Source organism: Muscardinus avellanarius, assembly GCF_963383645.1.
Source record: "Muscardinus avellanarius genome assembly, chromosome: 12".
Classification (NCBI taxonomy): domain Eukaryota; kingdom Metazoa; phylum Chordata; class Mammalia; order Rodentia; family Gliridae; genus Muscardinus; species Muscardinus avellanarius.
Genome location: NC_137798.1, coordinates 26088795 through 26111794, shown reverse-complemented (window position 1 = coordinate 26111794; position 23000 = coordinate 26088795). Strand labels below are relative to the sequence as shown.

The window sequence follows — 23000 nt, the reverse complement described above, 5'->3', positions numbered from 1 at the left end:
ACCCAGGGGCATTCTACTTCTGAGCTATACCCCAGCCCTATTTTTTTTTGAAGATTTAAAGACGTTTATTAAAAATATAGAAATAAAGAAAATAGAAATACAGAAAATAGTTACAGCCCCATGCCAAAATGGCATGTGGGGAGAGGGTGGCCCAGGCCAACTCACCACTCTCCCCCCCAGCCCTATTTTTTATTCTTTATTTTGAAGCAGGGTCTCACTGAATTCCAAAGGACCTCACTAAGTAGTAGCTGAGGCTATCCTCGAACCGTGATTCTCCCATCTGAGCCTCCCAAATGCTGGGATTGCAAGGGTGCGCCACAACGCCCAGCTCTATTTTATATTTTATTTGGAAACAGAGTCTCACTAAGTAGCTGAGGCCGGTTTTGAACCTGTGCAGTTTTTCTGGTCCAGCCTCCCAAGTACTGGTATTACAAGCATGAATGTCCACGCCCAGCTCTTTTTATTTTTAAAACAGGTTTTCGCTAAATTGTGAAGGATCTACGTAGCTAAGGCTGACTATGAACTAAAGATCCTCCTGTCTCAGCCTCCCAAGTACTAGGATTACAAGCATGTGCCACACCGCCCAGTTTGTCATATATTTTTGGTTTTTGCTTTTTTGTTGTTATTGTTTGTTTGCTTGTTTTTTTTGTGGTTTTTTTTTTTTTTTTTTTTTGGCGGTACTGGAGATGGAACCCTTCTATCTCTGGGCTATACTCCCAGACCTAATTTATATTTTTATTTGGAAACAGGGTCTCTTAAGCCAGCGAGGCTGGCTTTGAACCTGAGCCATCCTCCTGTCTCCGCCTCCCAAGCGTGGGGATTACAAGCGTGTGGATTACAAGCATGTGTCACCACATCCAGCCTTATTCCAATTTTAATACGGTCTTCTTAACCCAGCTCTATAGGATTGGTAGAGATTTGTTACCCAGGTAATTCTGGAAGCCGGGCGTGGTGGTGCATGCTTGTAATCCCAGCATTTGGGAGGCTGAGACAGGAGGATACGTAGTGAGGCCCTTTGCAACTCAGTGAGACCCTGTTTCAAAAATAAAAAATAGAGCCGGGTGTGGTGGCGCACGCTTGTAATCCCTGCGCTTGGGAGGCTGAGACAGGAGGATCACATGGGTTCGAAGCTAGCCTCAGCTACTGAGTGAGGCTCTCAGCAACTTAGTGAGACCCTGTTTCCAAATAAAATACAAAATAGGTCTGGGAGTATAGCCCCGAGGTAGAAAGCCTCTGGGTTCCACCCCCAGTACCACCAAATAAATAAATAAATAAATAAATAAATAAATAAATAAATAAAAATAAAAATAAAAATATAAAATAGGGCTGGGAGTATAGCCTGGAGGTAGAAAGCCTCTGGGTTCCACCCCAGTACCACACACACACACACAAAAAATAGGACTAGGGGCGTAGCTCGGAGGTAGAATGCCCCTGGGTTACATCCCCAGTACCACAAAAAAATTAAAAAAGAAAGAAAAAAAAGAAAGAGAGAATAAAAATAGGGCTGGAGGTGTAGCTTTGAGGTAGAATGCCCCTGGATTCCATCCCCAGTACTGCAAAAAAAAAAAAAAAAAAAAAAAAGGTAGAATGCCCTGGGTTCAATCCATACTACCAAAAAAAAAAAAAAAGTTCTGGAGCGCTACCTGGGGAAGAAAGGAAGTATTTTCTTCTGGAGGGGAGACCGTCGAGCTGTCCTCCGTCTCGGCGACCTCCGTCTGCGCTTCCGGCTTCAGGAAGCTCTCAGGAGGTAGGTAGCAAGACTTCCAGTCCAGGTGCACTTGGATCGACCCACTGGGCTTCTCCGCAGGGTCGGTGAGGGTAAAATCACCTGAAAGACGCACGTTTCTCAGCATCTTAGCTATTTCCTCCCATTTTTATTTTAGCATATCTTCTTAGTAACTAACATCCATCAAATAACCATGATAATAATCCACCCAGAAGTTACAAAACAGCAGTGAAGTTAGAGGATCAACAAGGAAAGACACACAGCTCCAGGTTTCGGGAAAGACGGTGGAAAGTTGAATGGCGAGATGTACAGCTTGATCAGTCACCCAGCCAGAAAGAAGGTCGCCCCCGTACCACCATTACCAAGCGCTCAGAGCGCCAGACCACAAACACCGCCATGCACCCTCCGGCGGTCCCAAGAGCTGCGACGTAAAGCAGCTTTTTTCTGAATGTCAAATTTCTGATTTGAAACACCGAGTAACAGGTGGCTCATGGGGCCTCTCCTCTCTGGTGCAGGAGGACAAGAGGGCAGAAGTGTCACTTGCTTTGTGGTATGGGCAGGAGAGAGGCTTCACAGGCTTCCTGGAGTGCCCGAATCTATACTGCACCGTTCCACACCCCTCAGGAGGGTGCAGATACCTCTCCCACAGCCTCCCAGGACCGTAGCCACAGAGCCACCCCCTCCTCGGGGCACTCCACAGCACTCGGCAGGAAAGTAAGGCAAGATAGTGTGGACCTCAGCTCCCAACACTAACGGCCTTGTTGTGTCTGGCATGGCTGTCTGTCCAATGTGTCTGTGGTTTGTTTTTGTTTTTTTGTAATGGTACTGGGGATTGAACCTAGGGTTGTTCTACCCCTGAAGTACACCCCAGCCCTTTTTACATTTTTTTTTTGGCTGTTTATGTGTGTGTGTGTGTGTGTGTGTGTGTATAGTATTGGGGGTTTAACTCAGGGGCATTCTACCTCTGAGCTATACCCCCAGCCCTATTTTATTTTATTTATTTATGTATTTATTTATTTATTTGTGTGGGGGGGACTGTGGGTGGAATCCAGGGGCTTTTCTACCTCCGGGCTACACTCCCAGACCTATTTTATACTTTATTTGTATAAACAGGATCTCACTAAGTTGCTGAGAGCCTCACTAAGTAGCTGAGGCTGGTTTTGAACCTGTGCGATCCTCCTGTCTCAGCCTCTCAAGTGCTGAGATTACAAGCGTGCGCCACCACGGCCGGCTCTTATTTTATTATTTATTTTGAGACAGAGTCTCACTAAGTTGCAGAGGGCCTCACAACTTGCTTATGCTGGCCACGAACCTGTGATCATCCTGTCTCAGCCTCCCAAGAACTGGGGTTACAGGCATGTGCCACTGCACCCAGCATGTATTACATGTCTAAAAGAAAAGACGGAGCCGGGCATGGTGGCGCATGCTTGTAATCCCAGCATTCGGGAGGCTGAACTGGAGGATCGCAGTTCGTGGACAGCCTCAGCTACTTAGTGAGGCCCTCCGCAACTCAGTGAGACCCGGTTTCAAAATAAAGAATAAAAAATAGGGCAGGGGGTGTAGCTTGGAGGACGAATGCCCCTGGGTTCCATCCCCAGACTCACAAAAAAAAAAAAAGAAAAGAAAAGAGGGAATTATGGGGGAGTGTTCAGTTATTATCAGATATCTAGCCCTGCACTAAGAAAGAGTAGCCCTGCTTAAGTACGGACAAGTACCAGGAAGCACAGAGAATGAGGTGTGGTTTTCAGGATGGGAGTAGGGGGAGTCAGCCCCTTCAGGAATCTCATTTCTATTGCTGGAAAGCAGAGGCTTTTACGAGTAGCAAGACAGAATATCTTCCGCTGTGTTGCTCTTGACAATATTCAAAAGTCCTTCCAGCAGGTTTTAAGAGAGACTGTTCCAAGCAAGTAATCAAAGAACAGCTGGATCAGAATGGAGAAAGAACACAGGGAGAGGGTGTACAGGCGCAGAGACTGTGAACTCCCACCTTTAATGGGCTTATTTTGTGCAAGAGGCAGCAAGGGCACTTGGACTCGGCCAAGGTAGGAGCCGGGCTCTGAGTCTTCATCGTCAAAAACGTATATAGCCAGGGCCTCCCGTCTCAGATACTGATCCAGGTCAGAGGTCACGCGCACTGGAAATCGAGCCTGGTCTCTAAAGTAGGGGTTGTTACTGGATGGGATGACGGCAGTGTCATGGTCAGCAAAGGTGAAGAAGCGGTACATGGCGTATGGACTGGGCTGCGTCCCCAGACCCCGACTCCGGAGGCCGCAGCAGCTGGTGACTTCAATTCGCAGCTCGTTCTGAGGTTTCCAAGCCTCTGATCTGGACTGGAAAGATGTTGGTCTTGGACTGAGGACAAGGGCAGCCTGAGTGTGTCATAGGTAAAGCCCAGCCCCGTGGGGAGGAAGAGAGAGCTATGACCTAGAGGCTGCTGCCCTAACCGGATCACAGGGAGGCCCGGCGCCCTTCACCTGCCCGCCCCCTGGCTCGGCAGTTACTTGAGGGACACGCCACTCCTCAGGTCTGATTGTAGAGAGGGGAACAGAAAGGCTGTCCTGGCCACAGCCTTCATTTCAGACTCCAGCCTGACCGAGCAAAGCAGCTGGGCTAGCTCGCGGTGGCCGCCTTTCTCTTATCCACACTCAACAAACACTCAGTGGGAGCGGAAGGCTGAGCTGCTTGGCTGAGGCTCCTGGGAGGTGAGCCGCTGCCCGCTTGCCTTTTCTCACCTCTTCCTGCTGGGCCTCCCAGGCTCTAGGCACACCGGCTGACAGATAAGCCTGGGCTTTCTTTTGTTTTTTGTATGCCAGTAGGCTGGATCTTAAGGGAAAGCGCAGCCTCATCCAGTACTCTAGCACCCCGAAGTCTTCTCCACCAGCTCCTGGGTAGCAGAAAGCATGAAAGGCACAGGGAATATAGACAAGACGGCAAAGATCAAGGATAAGGCAGGAACCAGGCACGGTGGCGCACACCTGGAATCCCAGCACTTGGGAGGCTGAGAAAGGAGGATCGCAGGTTTATGGCCAGCCTCAGCAACTTAGCAAGACCCTCAGAAACTTGAGAGACCTTGTTTCAAAGTAAAAAATAAAATAGGGCTGGGGGCATCTAGCTCAGAGGTAGAACGCCCCTGTGCAATCCCCAGTACCAAGAATGAAATAAGGCCAAAGATGAAAATGCAAAACCAGCAGAAGGGAAAACACAGGCGTTAGGAAATTCTGCATTGGTCCTAGGAGCTGCAGGCGCTGATAGCACTTACCAGTGAGCGTGGCCGAGCCATGGACTTTCTCTACAGTCTCTAGCACCTTGTCAAAGCAAATCCGTCCAGCCGCAAGGGTATGGTGCTCACTGGCCACAGCCTGGTGTAGATCAAGCCGGGCCGAAGCCCCTTGGAGGTAATGTAAGAAAAGGGAGCCTGTCTCCACCACGTACTGGGAGGTGAAGTCATAGAGGGGCTGTGGCCCCACAGAGAGCGGGGTACAGTGGGTTTCAAAGTCATAGAAGGAATAGGTGCAGAAAGTGGTAGGTTGGGTGTCTCCAGCCTGAGCCAGGGCAGTGGACGACAGGAAGGCCTGGTGGATGTGCAGTTCAAAAAGATTCTCATTCTGATGCAGCCGGGAAACGTCCACCTCGTCCTCATCTCCACGGGCCGGCAGTGTTTCCAGACACAATGGCAACTGTCGAGTGCCATAAGCAACATCTTTGAGCTGTTCTGGGGGAAAAGAAAACTGCCTATCCATTAAAAGGTACAGAGTTCTTCCTTAGGGCAAAAGAGAACAGAAGGGGAATCAAAACGTGGTGGGTGGGAGTCCACGGTGCAATTATTTGAAGAAATGAAATGACTGAAAAAGGAAAGCAGTGGATGGCAGCCAGGAGCTCTGAATCCTCGTGGCCAAAGAACCCAACGCCTGCTTCGGGAGATGATGCAGAACCGGAGACTGGAGACTGAGGACAACTCAGGACGCGCGTGAGCTCTCACGTCACATCGCTTTGGCTGACAGCAAGGTTCTATGAGTTAAGCAGTAATCCCGCAAGAGAAGTCCTAGAAACGCAAAGGGCACCTATTGCCAAAAGCTTGGTACATTGGCCAGGAGAGAATAGGCAGCTACGACACGGTGTCCTTCCATCACAGTGGGCCCCACAAACGAGTGCTTCCCTTTCTCCAGCTAGGTCACTTGCAAGAGTTTTCGTTCTGTGCAGAAACTGATTCTAGCGTAAGAGGGCAAAAACCCCACTTCATGTCAAAGGGCAATGGAGAGAAAAGGGGGTTCAACTACTGGCAGCGGGGTGCAAAGATACGTAGACAGCTCCAAATCTGGGCATTAACTCTCATGCCCAACTGATCAGAAACTTCAATATACAGCCTACTTCAAACTGGGGAGTGTCTGAGTCCTCACTGTGTGATGGTGAGGAAGGTCTAGATAGAGTCAAATCAAGCTCAGTCTGCTGGTACACATCTGTAATCTCAACACTTGGGAGGCTGAGACAGGGGGGACACAGGTTCAAGACCAGCCTCAGCAACTTACTGAAACCTTCAGCAATCTATGGAGACTCTGCTTAAAAATAAAAAAAGCCGGGAGTGTTGGTGCACGCTTGTAATCCCAGTACTTGAGAGGCTGAGACAGGAGGATCACAGGTTTGCAGCCAGCCTCAGCTACTTAGTGAGGCCCTCTGCAACTTTGTAAGACCCTGTTTCAAAATAAAGAATAAAAAATAGGGCTGGATGCTTGGGAGGCGGAGACAGGAGGATCGCGCAGGTTCAAAGCCAGCCGCGCTGGCGTAAGAGACCCTGTTTCAAAAATATAAAATAGGTCTGGGAGTGTAGCCTGGAAGTAGAAGGGCTTCCAGGAACCCCAGTACCACCACCAAAAAAAAAATAGGGCTGTAGGTGTAGCTCAGAGATAGAATGCCCCTGGGTTCCATCCCTCGTACTGCAGAAGAAAAAAAAAAAAAAGGACTGGGGGTATAGTTTTGAGATAGAATGCCCCTAGGTTCAATCCTCAGTACCCCCCCACAGATACAGAGATTAATTTAGAGGATTATAACAATTTAAAACAACATATTTAAAACATTGCATTACACGGTTCAAGTCTTAGCATATGGAGAACTATAAATAAATAAGATACTATTAAGAAATGGGCAAAGGACAGGAATCAGCCATTTTCAAAAAGAAATAAATATAATTGGTAAACATAAAAACTTTTCAGCCTTAGCAGTGTCAAGGAATAATAAAGCAAATGAATCCTCACAGTTGTGTAAGGGTATTTTTTCTGCACTATCCTAAGAGAAAGACCCTATATCTGAAAGACACATGATTTTCAATCCAAGAGGGAATTCCCTTTGTCAGACTCTCTCTGGCATAGATAAGTCACACCCCAGCATCAATCATCTAATCCTGAGCTCACGGAGAAACTTGCTTATCACTGATCCTCTTGCCGGCAAGAAGGATGCCCAGAACAGTGACCCCAGCTATTCTAAGGGCAGCAGTGGCCCAGCCACTCTCCTGGTTTCCTTTCTGGCCTAAATACTAGTGTCTGGTGAATTTGGTTAGCGTTAGGTCTCTCACCACCCAGTATCATAACAAAGCCCTCAAGGCTGGGGCCAGACTGGGTAACATGGACTAAAACTAGGAAGCACCACAATGTGAAATGCACCAGACGACAGCTGCTCTGTCCCTGAGGACATCCTCAAATAGCAACAAAGATTTGTGAAAGAAATCACAGAAAAGGAGAAATGAGTGATGTAAGTCTGTTACGTGGTTACGTGACAACAAATGCTTTGTAAGCTCAGGTTAGAACAGAATGGAGAGAGAGAGAGAGAGAGAGAGAGAGAGAGAGAGAGAGAGAGAGAGAGAGAGAGAGAGAGGAGAGAGATTGATTCACAGTGACCGTCTCATTCTCAAAATATCATCAGTCCCTGGCAGCAATTGCTGGGCCAGGCTGCAACTCTCCAGAGAAACTCACTGACAGGATGAAGGGAAAGAAGCTGATGACCAAGCACAGGCCCAGCAACAGAGGTGACAATATAAAGAGCAGGAGGCCAAGTCTTGGGCGCGGGACCTGGGAGGCAGCCTTCTAGACAGGAATGCAGAGTCAAACAGGCGTTAGCCGTGGGAAGCGGCCCAAGATGAGAACAAAGTACTAAGACTTGCCGGAAGTTGGAAGGCCATGGCTTCGTAAAATACCTTCCATCTGCTTGATACGGTTGTTCTTGAGGTCGAGGAGCTGACTCAATCTCTCTAGCTTTTCTTTATGATCTCTGCTTTCGTTATCAGCTTTTGTCACCATCGCCTCCAGTTCTTCCTGAAACAAAATAATACCTGAACATTGGGCCCTCAGTGGCTAGAACTGAGCAGCCCAGGTTAAAAGTGGGCACCTGCTGGGTAAGTAGGACCCTGCGATCTCCTAGCAAGTAAGATTCGACCCCTAAAGAAAGGCGTGGGTTCCTCCCAGACTCCTGCAGGACTAACTGAGCTATTGATACCATAGGGTGGTATTTCTCTAGGACTGAAAAAAAAGGAACCAAGCTTCACACTCGCCAACCATTAGCAATAGCTGGTCCCCTTCTCACTGGCGTCTAGCACCATGGTGCTGGGGACACGTGGGACTCTCCAGGTTCTTACAAGGACAGCATGTAGTATTTGTACAGGATGGCACATCACCCGGCAGGGCCCAACAAAGCTGGGTCTTGCTTCCTTTCCAGTCTTGGGACTGATTCCTACGTGCCCACTCTCTGTCCCTCCCGCACCATCTTTTCTTGCACCTGATAGCACATGTTGATTTTGCGCTGCAGGAGGAGCATGTCTCTGGTCTTTTCTAGTTCCAGTGTGGCCTCTGCATGTGATAGTTGCAACTCACTTAGCATCTGTGACAGTTTCTTTTCTTCTTGGATTTTTGATTTCCTGGGCTAGAGAGGGGAAAACATTGGTAACATGGAGAATAAATATGGCAGGTACAAGCCAGGCATGATGGCACACGCCTGTAATCCTAGCATTTGGGAGACTGAGACAGGAGGTTCACAGGTTTAAGACCAGCCTCACCAACACAGCCAGATTCTCAGCAACTTAGCAAGACCCTCCTTCCAAAAAAAAAAAAAAAAAAGGGCTAGAGGTATATGTAGCTTAAAGGTAGAGGCCCCCAGGTCCAATCCCCAGTACCATACACAGAAAAATATGCAGGTGCAGTAATAACTAGCCTCCATTTCGGGGATGGCGGCGCATGCCTGTAATCCCAGTACTTGGGAGGCTGAGACAGGAGGATTGCAGGTTTGCGGCCAGCCTCGGTTACTTAGTGAGACCCTCTGCAAATTAATGAGACTCTGTTTCAAAATAAAGAATAAAAAATAGGACTGGGGGTGTAGCTCAGAGGCAAAATGTCCCTGGGTTCAACCCCCAGTACAAAAAAAAAAGTGACATAACTCTTCTCCATAAAGCAATTGTTGCTAGTAGTAAAATGCCAGCAGACAGAATATACTCCAAAGCTGACGGTGTTATAACTGCCTCTCCCCCAGGCCTCACGGTAGGCACAGGCAGTACAGGGAGGCCACAGTCTCCAATGGCAGTTTAATCCTCAGTATATGTGTGTGTGTGTGTGTGTGTGTGTGTGTGTGTGTGTGTGTGTAAGTATATATACATATACTTTTATTGGTGCAATGTAATTATACATCATAATGAGCACAAACCTAAGTACATACATCACTTGGTGTATTTCCTTCCCTGTACCTGCCCTGCTCCCCCTTCTTCCCTTCCATACATATTAGTGAGACAGGTAGTGAAAACGTGTATCGATATAACCTTAGTATTTTTTATTGTGGTATTAGGGATTAAAGCCAGGAGCATTTTACCTCTGGGCTACAACCCAGGCCCTATTTTATTGTGAAACAGAGTCTTACTAAGTAGCTGAGGCTGGTTACAATGCCTGGAACCTGCCATCCTCCTGTCCCAGCCTCCCAAGTACTGGAATTATAAACCTGTAATACCAGGCCCAATTGCTATAACCTTATTTGAAATGTTCCTTTCTCAGTCCTCATTTTCCCTCTCTAACCATCCCCCTCCCAGTTCCCTTTCACTATTTTACTGTTTATTCTTCTCTCTTTTGACTGATATACATTGGTTCTTTTTTTTTTTTTTTTTGCAGGTCTGGGGATGGAACCCAGGGGCATTCGATCTCCAAGCTACACCCCCTGCCCTATTTTTTATTCTTTATTTTGAAACATGATCTCACTGAGTTGCAGAGGGCCTCACTAAGTAGCTGAGGCTGTCCGCGAACCACGATCCTCTGGTCTCAACCTCCCGAATGCTGGGATTACAAGTGTGTGCCACCACGCTCGGCTTGCTATTTTACCTTGAAACAGGGTCTCATTAAGTTTCTGGAAGCCTTTTTAAATTGCTGAGGCTGGCCTTAAACTAGTGATCCAATTGCCTAAATACTGGGATTACAAGAGTGCACCACCGTACCTGGCTTCAGTTAATATTTCAGGCTTTTAATGTTTCCTAGGGATATTTTTCAGCTATCCCTCTGCAGAGTAGGTTTCTTGGTTTAAAGGATTACCTCTATCTGAGCTGCCTCCTGGAACAGGGCTGGGTAGATGGATGCTTCATTCGGCCAGTCAGGCTGGGGTGCTGCGGCTGACCTTTGGAGGGCCTCTATTTCTTGCTTATGCTTCTGAAGGATGTTGGTAACTTCAAGCTTTAGATCCTTGTTTTCAGCTACGAAAAAAATAATCCAGTAAATTGAAACTACAGTTATCAGTAACCATAATCAGAGTTCAATCAAGTGTGAATTAACTTCTCCCAATAATATGTATTTCTTTTTGCAAATTTTCCCCAAGAGAAGCTTTTTTTTTTTTTTTTTTTTTTTTTGCGGTACTGGGAACGGACCCAGGGGAATTCTACCTCTGAGCTACACCCAGCCCTATTTTTAAATTTCTTTAAATTATTATTATTATTATTATTATTATTATTAATTATTATTATTGTGTGTGAGTGTTACTGAGAATGGAACCCAGGGGCTTTTCTACCTCTGGGCTATACTCCCACACCTATTTTATATTTTATTTGGAAACAGGGTCTCACTAAGTTGCTGAGAGCCTCACTCAGTAGCTGAGGCTGGCTTCAAACCTGTGTGATTCTCCTGTCTCAGCCTCCCAAGCTCTGGGATTACAAACATGCGCCACCACGCCCAGCTTTATTTTTATTTTGAAACAGGGTCTCACTGAGTTGCAAAGGGCCTCACTAAGTAGCTGAGGCTGTCCAAGAACCATGATCCTCCTGCTGGCCTCCCAAGTGCTAGGATTACAGGTGTGTCCCACCATGCCAAGCTGCAATTCTCTTTTATTTCTACAAAAGGCATGTGGACTGTTGGCCTGGTAAAATGAGGTGACACACTCCAAAAGCAAAACAGAGCAGCTAGGCGCAGTGGCACAAGCTTGTAAGTCAGTACTTGGGAGGCTGACACAGGAGGATGCTGGTACAAGGATAGCCTTAGCAAGTAGGAGGCTCTCATCACCTAGTGAGACTTTGTTTCAAAATAAAAATAAAGTAGGGCTAGCGGATGTGGTAATCCCAGCATTTGGGAGGCTGAGACAGGAGGATAAAGGTTCCCAGATAGCCTCAGCTACTTAGTGAGAACCTTTACAACTCAGTGAGACCCTGCTTCAAAATAGAGTTTAAAATGGGGCTGGAGGTGTAGCTCAGAGGTAAAACGCCCCTGGGTTCCATCCTCAGTACCTAAAAAAAAAAAAAAAAGTAGGGCTTTGGATGTAACTGGAAGGTAGAATGTCCCTGGATTCAATTTCCAGTGCCACAAAAAATAAAATAGTCATTAAAAAAGGCTGGGGTGTGGCTCAGAGCTAGAATGACTCTGAATTCAATCCTTAATATTCATGGAAGAAAAGCTGAGGCTGAGCATGAGCCTGCAGTCCTCCTGTCTCAGCCTCCCAAGTACTGGGATTACGTGTGCCATCGCACTCAGCTAATTTAATTTTTTAAATAATTTTATTGAGCTAGATAGACAAAGTGGTACATGCCTTTAATCTCAGTACTTGGGAGCTAGGATAGTAGAATCACAGGTTCAAGGACAGCCTCAGCAACTTAGCAAGACTCTCAGTAACTTAGACCCTGTTTCCAAATAAAAAGTAAAAACAAACAAACAAATAAATAAATAAGACTGGAAGTATAACCCAGAGGTAGAATGGCCCTGGGTTCAGTCCCCAGGGCATCACAGAAATTAAAATAAAATAAAACTGGCATCTTCCCAAATGAAAAGACATTACACAGAGAAACATACCTGTGCCAGGCATGGTAGCACACGCTTGTAATCCCCGTGCTTGGGAGGCTGAGACAGGAGAATCGCACAGGTTCGAAGCCAGCCTCAGCTACTTAGTGAGGCTCTCAGTGACTTAAATAAAATATTAAAAAATAGGTCTGGAGCTGGGCGTGATGGCGCATGCTTGTAATCCCAGCATTGCATTTGGGAGGCTGAGACCAGAGGATCGCGGTTCGCGGACAGCCTCAGCTACTTAGTGATGCCCTCTGCAACTCAGTGAGACCCGGTTTCAAAATAAAGAATAAAAAATAGGGCGGGGGATGTAGCTTGGAGGTCAAATGCCCCTGGGTTCCACCCCGAGACCCGCAAAAAAATAAATAAATAAATAAAAATAAAAGTAAATTAAAGAATAAAAAATAGGCCGGGCGTGGTGGCGCACGCTTGTAATCCCCGCGCTTGGGAGGCAGAGACAGGAGGATCGCGCAGGTTCGAAGCCAGCCACGCGCGCTGGCTTAGGAGACCCTGTTTCCAAATATAAAATGTAAAAAGAGGTCTGGGAGTGTAGCCCGGAGGTAGAAGGGCTTCCAGGAACCCCAGTACCACCAATAAATAAATAAATAAATAAATAAATAAATAAATAAATAAATAAATAAATAAATAAAAAATAAGTCTGGGAGTATAGCCCAGAGGTAGAGGGCCTCTGGGTTCCATCTCAAAACCACCAAAAAGAAAAACATACCTGTGAGGTAGGTAGTTGTCGTGCCTTCCTGGTAGCAAATCTAACCTAAATCCCAGTGTTTTGTTCTAGTTACCCATGACTCTCAAAAGAATAAGGTCAGATGGGCGATTGAAGAAACGAAGGCCCGAGTTTCTTTTCCAAAGCCAGAGGCAGAGGGTGCTACCGCTGAGAGCTCTTCCGGATCCAACTCACCTTTCTCTCTGCACAGCTGAAGTAAGACTTTCCTCTTCTCCTCCAGCTCGGCATCCAGCTGCTCCTGCAACTGGGCGACTTGCTGCCGTAGCTGTTCCCCCAGCAGCTCACTGCTCCAGGGAGGCTGGTTGCTGCTGTCCAACATGCTGAAATTGGGAAGCTGGTTGTCAGATGGACACACAAAGATGTGAGGTATGATGTCTTTATTACACACTTCCAGCATCCCCTGGGTCTACTTCATCATTCATTTCTCTACATGTTTTTCCTGCCTCTGCTTGATTGGTAACTGCCATTCACCAACTGCTTTGGAACTTTTAAGTCCCGTTAAGGAGTTGCTCAGTATCACTCTCTTTAGGTCCTTATTTCCCAAGGAACTTCTCCAGTAATACGCCTTGCTTTAGGCAGGGACTGTGTATCAAGACATGCTCGAGCCAGGCGTGGTGGCATAGAATTGTAATCCCAGAACTTTGGAGGCTGAGACAGGAGGATCGCCGTTTCCTGGCCAGCCTGAGCTACTTAGAGAAGTTCTTCGCAACTCAGTGAGACCCTGTTTAAAAATAAAGAATAATGGCCGGGCGTGGTGGCGCACGTTTGTAATCCCAGCACTTGAAAGGCTGAGACAGGAGGATCCAGGTTCACGGCCAGCCTCAGTTACTTAGTGAGGCCCCTTGCAACTCAGTGAGACCCTGTTTCAAAATAAAGAATAAAAAAAAAAAAAATAGGCCTCTGGGTGTAGCTAGGAGATAGAATGTCCCTGGGTTCAATGCCCAGTATCACAAAATAAATAAATAAATAAATAAATAAATAAATAAATAAATAAATAAATAAAGTAGCCTGGCGTGCTAGAGCATGCTTGTAATCTCAGTACTTACAAGACTGAGACAGGAGGATCACAAGTTCACGGCCAGCCTCAGCTACTTAGTGAGGCCTTCCACAACTCAGTGATATCCTGTTTCAAAATAAAGAATAAAAAATAGAGCTGGGGTTATAGCTCAGAGGTAGGATGCCCCTGAGTTCAATTCCAAGTACCACAAAAAAAGGAAAGAAGGAGGGAGAGAGGGAAGGAAGGAAGGAAAAGGGAAATTGGGCTGAGGGTATAACTCAAAGATAAAATGTCCCTGAGTTCAATCCCCAATACCAAAAAAAAAAAAAAAAATAATAATAATAATAATAATAATAATAATAATAACAATAACAACAACAACAACAATGCCAGGCATGGTGGCACACACTTGTAATCCCAGCATTTGGGAGGCTGAGACTGGAGGATCACAGTTCGCAGACAGCCACAGCTACTTAGTGAGGCCCTCTGCAACTTAGTGAGACCCTGTTTCAAAATAAAGAAAAAAGCGCTAGGCGTGGTGGCGCACGCTTGTAATCCCTGTGCTTGGGAGGCTGAGAAAGGAGGATTGCACAGGTTCGAAGTCAGCCTCAGCTACTTAGTGAGGCTCTCAGCAACTTAGTGAGACCCTGTTTCCAAATAAAATATAAAATGGGTCTGGGAGTATAGCCCAGAGATAGAAAGCCTCTGGGTTCCACCCCTAGTAACACCAAAAAAATAATAATAAAGAAAGAAAGAAAGAGAAAGAAAATAAAGAAAAAAATAGGGCAGAAGGTGTAGCTTGGAGGTTGAATGCCCCTGGGTTCCATCCCTAGACCCACAAAAAAATAATAAATAAATAAATAAACCCCCCAGTCCTATTTTTAATTCTTTATTTTGAAACCAGGTCTCACTGAGTTGCAAAGAGCCTCACTAAGTAGCTGAGGTTGTCCATGAACCACCATCCTCCTGTCTCAGCCTCCCATATGCTGGGATTACAAGTGTGTACGACCACACCCAGCTCTCATATTTAACATTTTATTTTATTTTATTTTTATTTTTGTGGGTCTGGGGATGGAACCCAGGGGCATTCAACCTCTGACTACACTCCCTGTCCTGTTTTTTATTCATTTTGAAACAGGGTCTCACTAAGTTGCAGAGGGCCTAAGTAGCTGAGGCTGGCTTTAAACCTGTGCGATCCTCCTGTCTCAGCCTCCCAAATGCTGGGATTACAAGAGTGAGCCACCACTTCAGACTCATGTTTAACATTTTAATAGTGTCCAGTTCTCCTGCAAAAAGACTTTAACAATTTATATCCTCACTAACAATATTGAGTACTCATTTCCCAATACATTTGTCAATGTAAGGTATTATGCTGAAAGTATGGAAGGCACTTTCTGTAATATTCTCTCATAGCAAGCATGTCTCTGGCCCCGAGCTTGGTACTCACTTTTGTAAGAGTGTGTCATAATTGTCACTCAGTAATTTGCGTTCATTCTCCAAATCTTCAACTCTCTCCTGAAACTAAGAGTGAGAGTAGAGTCCTTGACATCAAGCTTTTTTTTTTTTTTTTTTTTTTTTTTTTTTTTTTTTTTTTGGTGGTACTGGGAATGGATCCTAGGGGCATTCTACCTCCAAGGTACACCCTCAGCCCTATTTTATTATCTTTTTTAATTTGGAAACGGGGTCTCACTAAGTTGCTAAGGGTGTCACTAAATTCCTGAGGCTGCTCTTGAAACTCTGATCAGCCTCCCAAGTACTAAGATTACAAACAATCTTAAATAATTTGTGTGTGTGTGTGTGTGTGTGTGTGTGTGTGTGTGTGTGTGTGGTACTGGGGATGGAACCCAGGGGCCTTCAACCTCTGGGCTACATTCCCAGACCCATTTTGTATTTTATTTGGAAACAGCATCTCACTAAGTTAATGAGAGCTTCACTAAGTAGCTGAGGCTAGCTTCGAACCTGCATGATCCTCCTATATCAGCCTCAAGTACTGGGATTACAGGTGTGCGCCACCACGCCTGGCTTAAATAAATGATTGAATCACTTGGAGCTTTATCGTTTCCATGTGAACATACAAACACTCATATTGTGAGCCAGGCGTGGTGGCGCACACTTGTAATTCCAGGATTTGGGAGGCTGAGACAGGAGGATCGCAGGTTTGTAGACAGTCTTAGCTAGTTAGTGACGCCCTTTGCAACTCAGTGAGACCCTGTTTCAAAATAAAGAATAAAAAATAGGACCGGGCATGGTGGTGCATGCTCTGAATCCCAGAACTTGGGAGGCTGAGACCTGAGGATCATGGTTCGCAGACAGCCTCAGCTACTTAGCGAGGCCCTTCACAACTCAGTGAGACTCTGTTTCAAAAGAAATAAAAAGACTAAAAAATAGGGCTGGGGGTGTGGCTTCTGGTTTCCATCCCCAGTACTGCAAAAAAAAAAAAAAAAAAGACTTAAACTGTTTCTAAGATGCACATTTCAATACCTCTGAAACTGGCATATAGCACTTTTTTGTGTGTGTGTGTGTGATACTGGGGTTCCTGGAAGCCCTTCTACCTCCGGGCTACACTCCCAGATATATATATATATATATATCTGAGAGTGTATATATATAATATATACACATATATTATATATGTATATATATATATATATATATATTTTTTTTTTTTTTTGTGGGTCTGGGGATGGAAACCAGGGGCATTTGACCTCCGAGTAACACCACCTGCCCTATTTTTTTTATTCTTTTATTTTGAAACAGGGTCTCACTAAATTGCGGAGGGCCTCACTAAGTAGCTGAGGCTGTCCACAAACCGTGATCCTCCGGTCTCAGCCTCCCAAATGCTGGAATTACAAGCATGTGCCACCACGCCTGGCTTCTATTTTTATATTTTTATTTGGAAACAGGGTCTCTTAAGCCAGCTCCGAACCAGTGCGATCCTCCTGTCTCCACCTCCCAAGCGCGGGGATTACAAGGTGCGCCACCACGCCCGGCCATATAGCACATCTGATGGCCTTCCCCAGTCACTATTTACCTCTTTCAGAGTTGTCTGCAGGATGGACGCATCTCCCAGCTGGCTCTTCAGGCTCACGGCCTTCCTGCTCTCCTCCTTCAGCTCCGCCCTGAGTTCACTCACTTGCCCAAGGAGAGCTTCATGGGCCGCGCTCAGGATCCCCTGATTCTGGGGCCAAAGGAAAGTTGCCATGGGACTGACCTTCAGACACCAGCCGCCCGCCACTCCCAGCATGTCCCAGAGAAGGATTGCAGCAAATAGTTTCGTCTTTGCACTGCCAGCCGACCTTGTTTCACCTCAGCACGTCTCTGAAAGTCTTCGTTGTTTCCCATCAGGGAGGATTTTCCATTTTGGGCAACTGGAATTTGTCCCTGGAGCCTTATGTTTTCCAAGGTCCAAATTAATCCTTGGCTCTAAATTAGGTGTCTCTTTGGTTTTTTTTGTTTGTTTGTTTTTTGTTTTTTTGGGGTTTTTTTCTTTTTTTTTTTTTTTGTATGGGTTTGGAGATGGAACCAGGGGTATTCGACCTCCAAGCTACACCCTCTGCCCTATTTTTTTCTTTTTCTTTTTTTTTCTTTTTTTTCTTTTTTTTTTTTGGTGGTACTGGGGGTGGAACCCAGAGGCTTTCTACCTCCGGGCTATACTCCCAGACCTTTTTTTATACTTTATTTGGAAACAGGGTCTCACTAAGTTGCTGAGAGCCTCGCTAAGTAGCTGAGGCTGGCTTTGAACCTGTGAGATCCTCCTGTCTCAGCCTCCCAAGCACTGGGATTACAAGCATGTGCCACCACGTCCGGCTTTTTTCTTTATTTTGAAACAGGTCTCACTGAGTTGCAGAGGGCCTCACTAAGTAGCTGAGGTTGTCCGCGAACTGTGATCCTCCTGTCTCAGCCTCCCAAATGCTGGGATTACAAGCGTGCTTAGGTGTCACTTTCTAAGCTATTGGATTGATATATAGAGACTTATAAGTAGATTGATGTGGGGGGTGTACTGAGGATTGAACCCAGAGTCATTCTACCTCCAAATTATAACCCCGACTCGATTTTATTTCTTATTTGGAAACAGGTCCTCACTAATTGCCAAAGGCCTCACTTATTTGTTGAGGCTGATTTCAAACCTGTGATCCTCCTGTCTCAGCCTCCCAAATACTGGGTTTATCAGAGTACACCAAGCTACAACCCCAACCCTATTTTATTTTATTTATTTATTTTTGTTTTATTTTTGCAGGTTTCGGGATGGAACCCAGGGGCATTCGACCTCCAAGCTGCACTCCCCGGCCTATTTTTTATTCTTTATTTTGATGCAGGGTCTCACTAACTTGCAAAGGGCCTCACTAATTAGCTGAAGCTGTCCACAACGAACCGCGATCCTCTGGTCTCAGCCTCCCGCATGCTGGATTACAATCATGCACCATCAGGCCTGGCCATGGCTACTGGATTTTGATCATAATGCATTCCTTCCTTACCCCCTGGGAAACTGACATGTCATCTCTAGAAGCTGTAATCCCAGCGCTTGGGAAGCTGAGACAGGAGGATTGCACAGGTTGAAAGCCAGCCTCAGCTACTTAGGCTCTCAGCAACTTAGTGAGTCCCTGTTTCCAAATAAAGTATAAAATAGGTTTGGGAGTATATGCCAAAGGTATAAAAGCCCCTGAGTTCCAGCCCCAGTACCATAAATAAATAAAAAAATAAAATAAAATAAAAAAACATAAAAAGGCTAAAAAATACAGCTATGGGTATAGCTCAGAGGTAGAATGGCCCTGGGTTCCATCCCTAGTACCGCAAAAGAAAGAGAGAGAGAAAGAAAGAAAGAAAGAAAGAAAGAAAGAAAGAAAGAACGAACGAAAGAAAGAAAGAAAGAAAGAAAGAAAGAAAGAAAGAAAGAAAGAGAAAATAGGGTTGGAGCCAGGCATGGTGGCGCACGCTTGTAATCCCAGCATTCGGAAGGCTGAGACCTGGAGGATTGCGATTCGCGGACAGCCTCAGCTACTTAGTGAGGCCCTTTGCAACTCAGTGAGACCCTGTTTCAAAAATAAAGAATAAAAAATAGGGCAGGGGGTGTAGCTTGGAGGTCAAATGCCCCTGGGTTCTATCCCCAGACCTGCAAAAAAAAAAAAAAAAAAAAAAAAAAATAGGGTTTTAGGTGTAACTAGAAGGTAGAATGCCCCTGGGTTCCATCCCCAATACACACACACACACACACACACACACACACACACACACACACACACAATATATATATATATATATATATATATATATATATATATATCTCGATTGATTAAATGGATGTGTTATGTTACTTTGGAGATGAATATGGATTTCTTTGGGTTTAATTATTGTAACTATTAAGAAAAAGATCCACAGAATCTTTATCAAGTACCTTCTGGATCAGGGTTTCATATGCCTGGAAGAAAAAATATTGTTTTACTGATTCAATTCAATATAATCAATTTTATATATGTTTGACATTTACCTCTATAATATAAATGTTTAATATTTATCTTAAAAAATTTAAAATCTAGCCGGGTGTGGTGGCGCATGCTTGTAATCCCAGCATTTGGAAGGCTGAGACCGGAGAATCGGAGAATCGCGGTTCATGGTCAGCCTCAGCTACTTAGTGAGGCCCTTTACAACTCAGTGAGACCCTGTTTCAAAATAAACAATGAAAAATAGGGCTGGGGGTGTAGCTCAGAGGTAGAATGCCCCTGGGTTCCATCCTCAGTACTGCAAAAAGAGGAGAGAAAAAAAAAAGAATAAAAAATTGGGTTGGGGGTGTAGCTCAGAGGTAGAATGCTCCTGAGTTCAATCCCTAGTACCACACATACAAAAAATTATTCTAGAGCCAGGCATGGTGGCCCACGCCTGTAATTCCAGTACTTGAGAGGCTGAGACAGGAAGATTGTGGTTCACAGACAGCCTCAACTACTTAGTGAGGCCCTTTGCAATTCAGTAAGATCATATTTCAAAAATAAAAGAATAAACCAGGCGTGGTGGCGCACGCTTCTTGTAATCCCTGTGCTTGGGAGGCAGAGACAGGAGGATCGCACAGGTTCAAAGCCAGCCTTGCTGGTTTAAGAGACCCTGTTTCCAAATTTAAAAAGTATATAAAAATAGGACTGGGAGTGTAGCCCGGAGGTAGAAGGGTTTCCAGGAACCCCAGTACCACAAAGAAAGAAAGAAAGAAAGAAAGAAAGAAAGAAAGAAAGAAAGAAAGAAAGAAAGAAAGAAAGAAAGAAAGAAAGAAAGATAGATTGGGCAGGGGGTGTAGCTCAGAGGTCGAATGCCTCTGGGTTCTATCTACCTGCAAAAAAAAAAAAAAAAAAAAAAAAATGGGGCTGGAGTTATATCTCGGAGGTAGAATGCCCTTCAGTTCCATCCCCACTACCACACACACACCAAAAAAAAAAAAAAAAAGAAAAAAAGAGAAACAGGGTCTCACTGAATTGCACAGGGCCTCACCACTAAGTAACAAGGCTGGCCGCGAACCCGGATCCTCCTGTCTGCGGGGATTACAAGCATGAGCCACCATGCTGGCTCCTTTTACTTTTTACATCCCAGTACACTGCATAGGGCATAGGCCTACTTCTCAATATCAACACATGTTTCTTTTTCCTCCTCCTCCTCCTCCTCCTCCTCCTCCTCCTCCTCCTCCTCCTCCTCCTCCTCCTTCTTCTTCTTTTTTTTTTTGTAGTACTGAAGATGGAACTCAGGGGCCTTTTACCTCCAGGCTACACCCCATGCCATATTTTTACATTTTATTTGAAAACAGGGTTTTGTTAACTTGCTGAGAGCCTCATTAAATTACTGAGGCTGGCTTTGAACTTTCAATACTTCTCCTGTCACAGCCTCCCATGTACTGGGATTACAGGCATGTGCCACCATGCCAAGCTAAAAATGTTTTCTTATATTAAAAAAATAGTGTTCAGCCGGGCGTAGTGGCGCACGCTTGTAATCCCCGCGCTTGGGAGACTGAGACAGGAGGATCGCACGGGTTCGAAGCCAACCTCAGCTACTCATTAAGGCTTCCAGCAACTTAGTGAGACCCTGTATCCAAATAAAATATAAAAAAGGTCTGGGAGTATAGCCCGGAGATAGAAAGCCTCTGGGTTCCACCCCTAGTACCACCAAAAAAAATAAATAAATAGTGTTCAATTAAAGCCGGGCGTGGCAGCACATACTTGTAATCCCAGCACTTGGGAGACTGAGACACTCCAGGATCACACAGACTCGAAGCCAGCCTCAGCTACTTAGTAAGGCTCTGTGCAACTTAGTGAGACCCTGTTTCCAAATAAAGTATAAAAGAGGTCTGGGAGTATAGCCCAGAGGTAGAAAAGCCCCTGGTTTCCACCTTCAGAACCACCAAAAAGAAAAAATAGTGTTCAACTCTTACTTACACCCTTGCTGCCCCAATTTGTCACTTATGCATTTATTTGTGGTACTGGAAATTGAACCCAGGAGCTTTTCTACCTTCTAACTATACCCCCAACCAGTTTTATTTTTTATTCTTTAGTAGGGGATTGAACCCAGTGGCATTCTATCTCTGAGCTACAACCTCGGCCCTATTTATTTTAATTTTTATTTTGAAACAGGTCTTGTTAGGTAGCTGAAAGTCTCACTACTGGCTGCTGTCGTTCTCAAACCTGCAATCCTCCTGTCTCAGCCTACCAAGTTCTGGGATTTCACCTGTGGGCCAGGACACCTGGCCTTCCACATTAGCAGGCAGGGCCTGTGCCTTCTTCCTAATGGGACATAATGGGAAATACTGGGAAAAGAATGGACTTTCTTTAAAAGGCTGGAATTTTAATATCTCCTATAAATTTAAATTGAGTGATCTTTTTTTCTTTTTTTTTTTTTCTTTTTTTTTTTTTTTTGGTGGTACTTGGGTTCCTGGAAACCCTTCTGCCTCCGGGCTACACTCCCAGACCTATTTTTTATATTTCTATTTGGAAACAGGGTCTCCTAAGCCAGCACTACTGGCTTCGAACCTGCACAATCCTCCTGTCTCTGCCTCCCAAGCACAGAGATTACAAGCGTGCGCCACCACACCTGGCAAATTGAGTGATCTTAAACAAGTTAACTTTTTTTTTTAATTTCCTGGGATTGAACCCAGGAATATTTTCCCGCCAACCTACACTCCCAGCCCTTTTTATTTTTTAGTTTGAAATGGGGTATGGCTAAATTGCTGAAACTGGCCCTAAACCTGCCATTCTGTCTAAGCCTCCCATGAACTGGGATTTGCAGGCGTGTGTCACCGTTCCTGGTTTATTTATTTATTTATTTATTTATTTATTTATTTATTTATTTATTTTAGTGGATCTGGGGATGGAACCCAGGGGCTGAGCTACATCCCCTGCCCTACTTTTTATTCTTTATTTTGAAACAATGTCTCACTAAGTTATGGAGGGCCTCACTAAGAAGCTGAGGCTATCCACAAACCACCATCCTCTGATCTCAGCCTCCTGAATGCTAGGATTATAAGCATGTGCTACCATGCCTGGCTATTTTTTTTTTCTTTTTTTGTAGTACAGGGGGTGGAACCCAGGGGCTTTTCTACCTCTGGGCTATACTCCCAGACCTCTTTTATACTTTATTTGGAAACAGGGACACACTAAGTTCCTGAGAGCCTCACTAAGTAGCTGAGGCTGGCTTTGAACCTGTGTGATCCTCCTGTCTCAGCCTCCCAAGCACTGGGATTACAAGCATGTGCCACCACGCCCAGCTTTCATGCCTGGTTTTAAACAAGTAACTTAATTATGATATCTGAATTTTGGTATCCTATATGAAAAATGAAGAAAATAATACGAATATCTTAATTAATTGGGTTTTTCTTCCACAAAACAAGGCTGATGAGAGCTACTCACCTCTTGGACTTGTGTCAGCTGTGTTTTTGTTGCTGCTAAGGACAAATCCCTTTCATGTAACAGCTTCTTAAGTCGAATCAGCTCCACATTCTCCTTAATGGAAGCTCTGTAGAAAAAAAAAGGAAGCTACTAAAATATCCTATCTGCCAGGAGGGTGGTGCATGCTTATAATCCCAACATTTGGGAGGCTGAGACAGGAGGATCTTAGGTCGAGGACAGTTTCAGCTACTACTTAGTGAGGCCCTTTGCAAATGAGTGAGACCTTGTTTCAAAATAAATAATAAAAAAATAGGGCTAGGAGTATATCTCGGAGGTAAAATGCCACTGGGTTCCATCCCCTGTACCTAAAATAAATAAACAAACAAATAAATAAAATATTCTT

The 23000-nt window shown here is 45.0% G+C and overlaps 1 protein-coding gene across 1 annotated transcript in view; it reads right to left on the bottom strand.

Annotated features, from left to right (window-relative positions):
- Positions 1–23000, bottom strand: part of RPGRIP1 (RPGR interacting protein 1) — a gene marked incomplete at both ends in the record, with an annotated part of 59930 nt that overhangs the window by 22551 nt on the left and 14379 nt on the right. The window contains 12 exons of the mRNA XM_080707082.1: positions 1644–1828; positions 3714–4056; positions 4459–4610; positions 4986–5438; positions 7878–8028; positions 8489–8632; positions 10276–10433; positions 12923–13068; positions 15193–15266; positions 16777–16923; positions 19138–19161; positions 22619–22724. Of these exons, the coding sequence (XP_080563208.1) occupies positions 1644–1828; positions 3714–4056; positions 4459–4610; positions 4986–5438; positions 7878–8028; positions 8489–8632; positions 10276–10433; positions 12923–13068; positions 15193–15266; positions 16777–16923; positions 19138–19161; positions 22619–22724 (2083 nt within the window). The remainder of the gene's footprint in view (positions 1–1643; positions 1829–3713; positions 4057–4458; positions 4611–4985; positions 5439–7877; positions 8029–8488; positions 8633–10275; positions 10434–12922; positions 13069–15192; positions 15267–16776; positions 16924–19137; positions 19162–22618; positions 22725–23000) is intronic.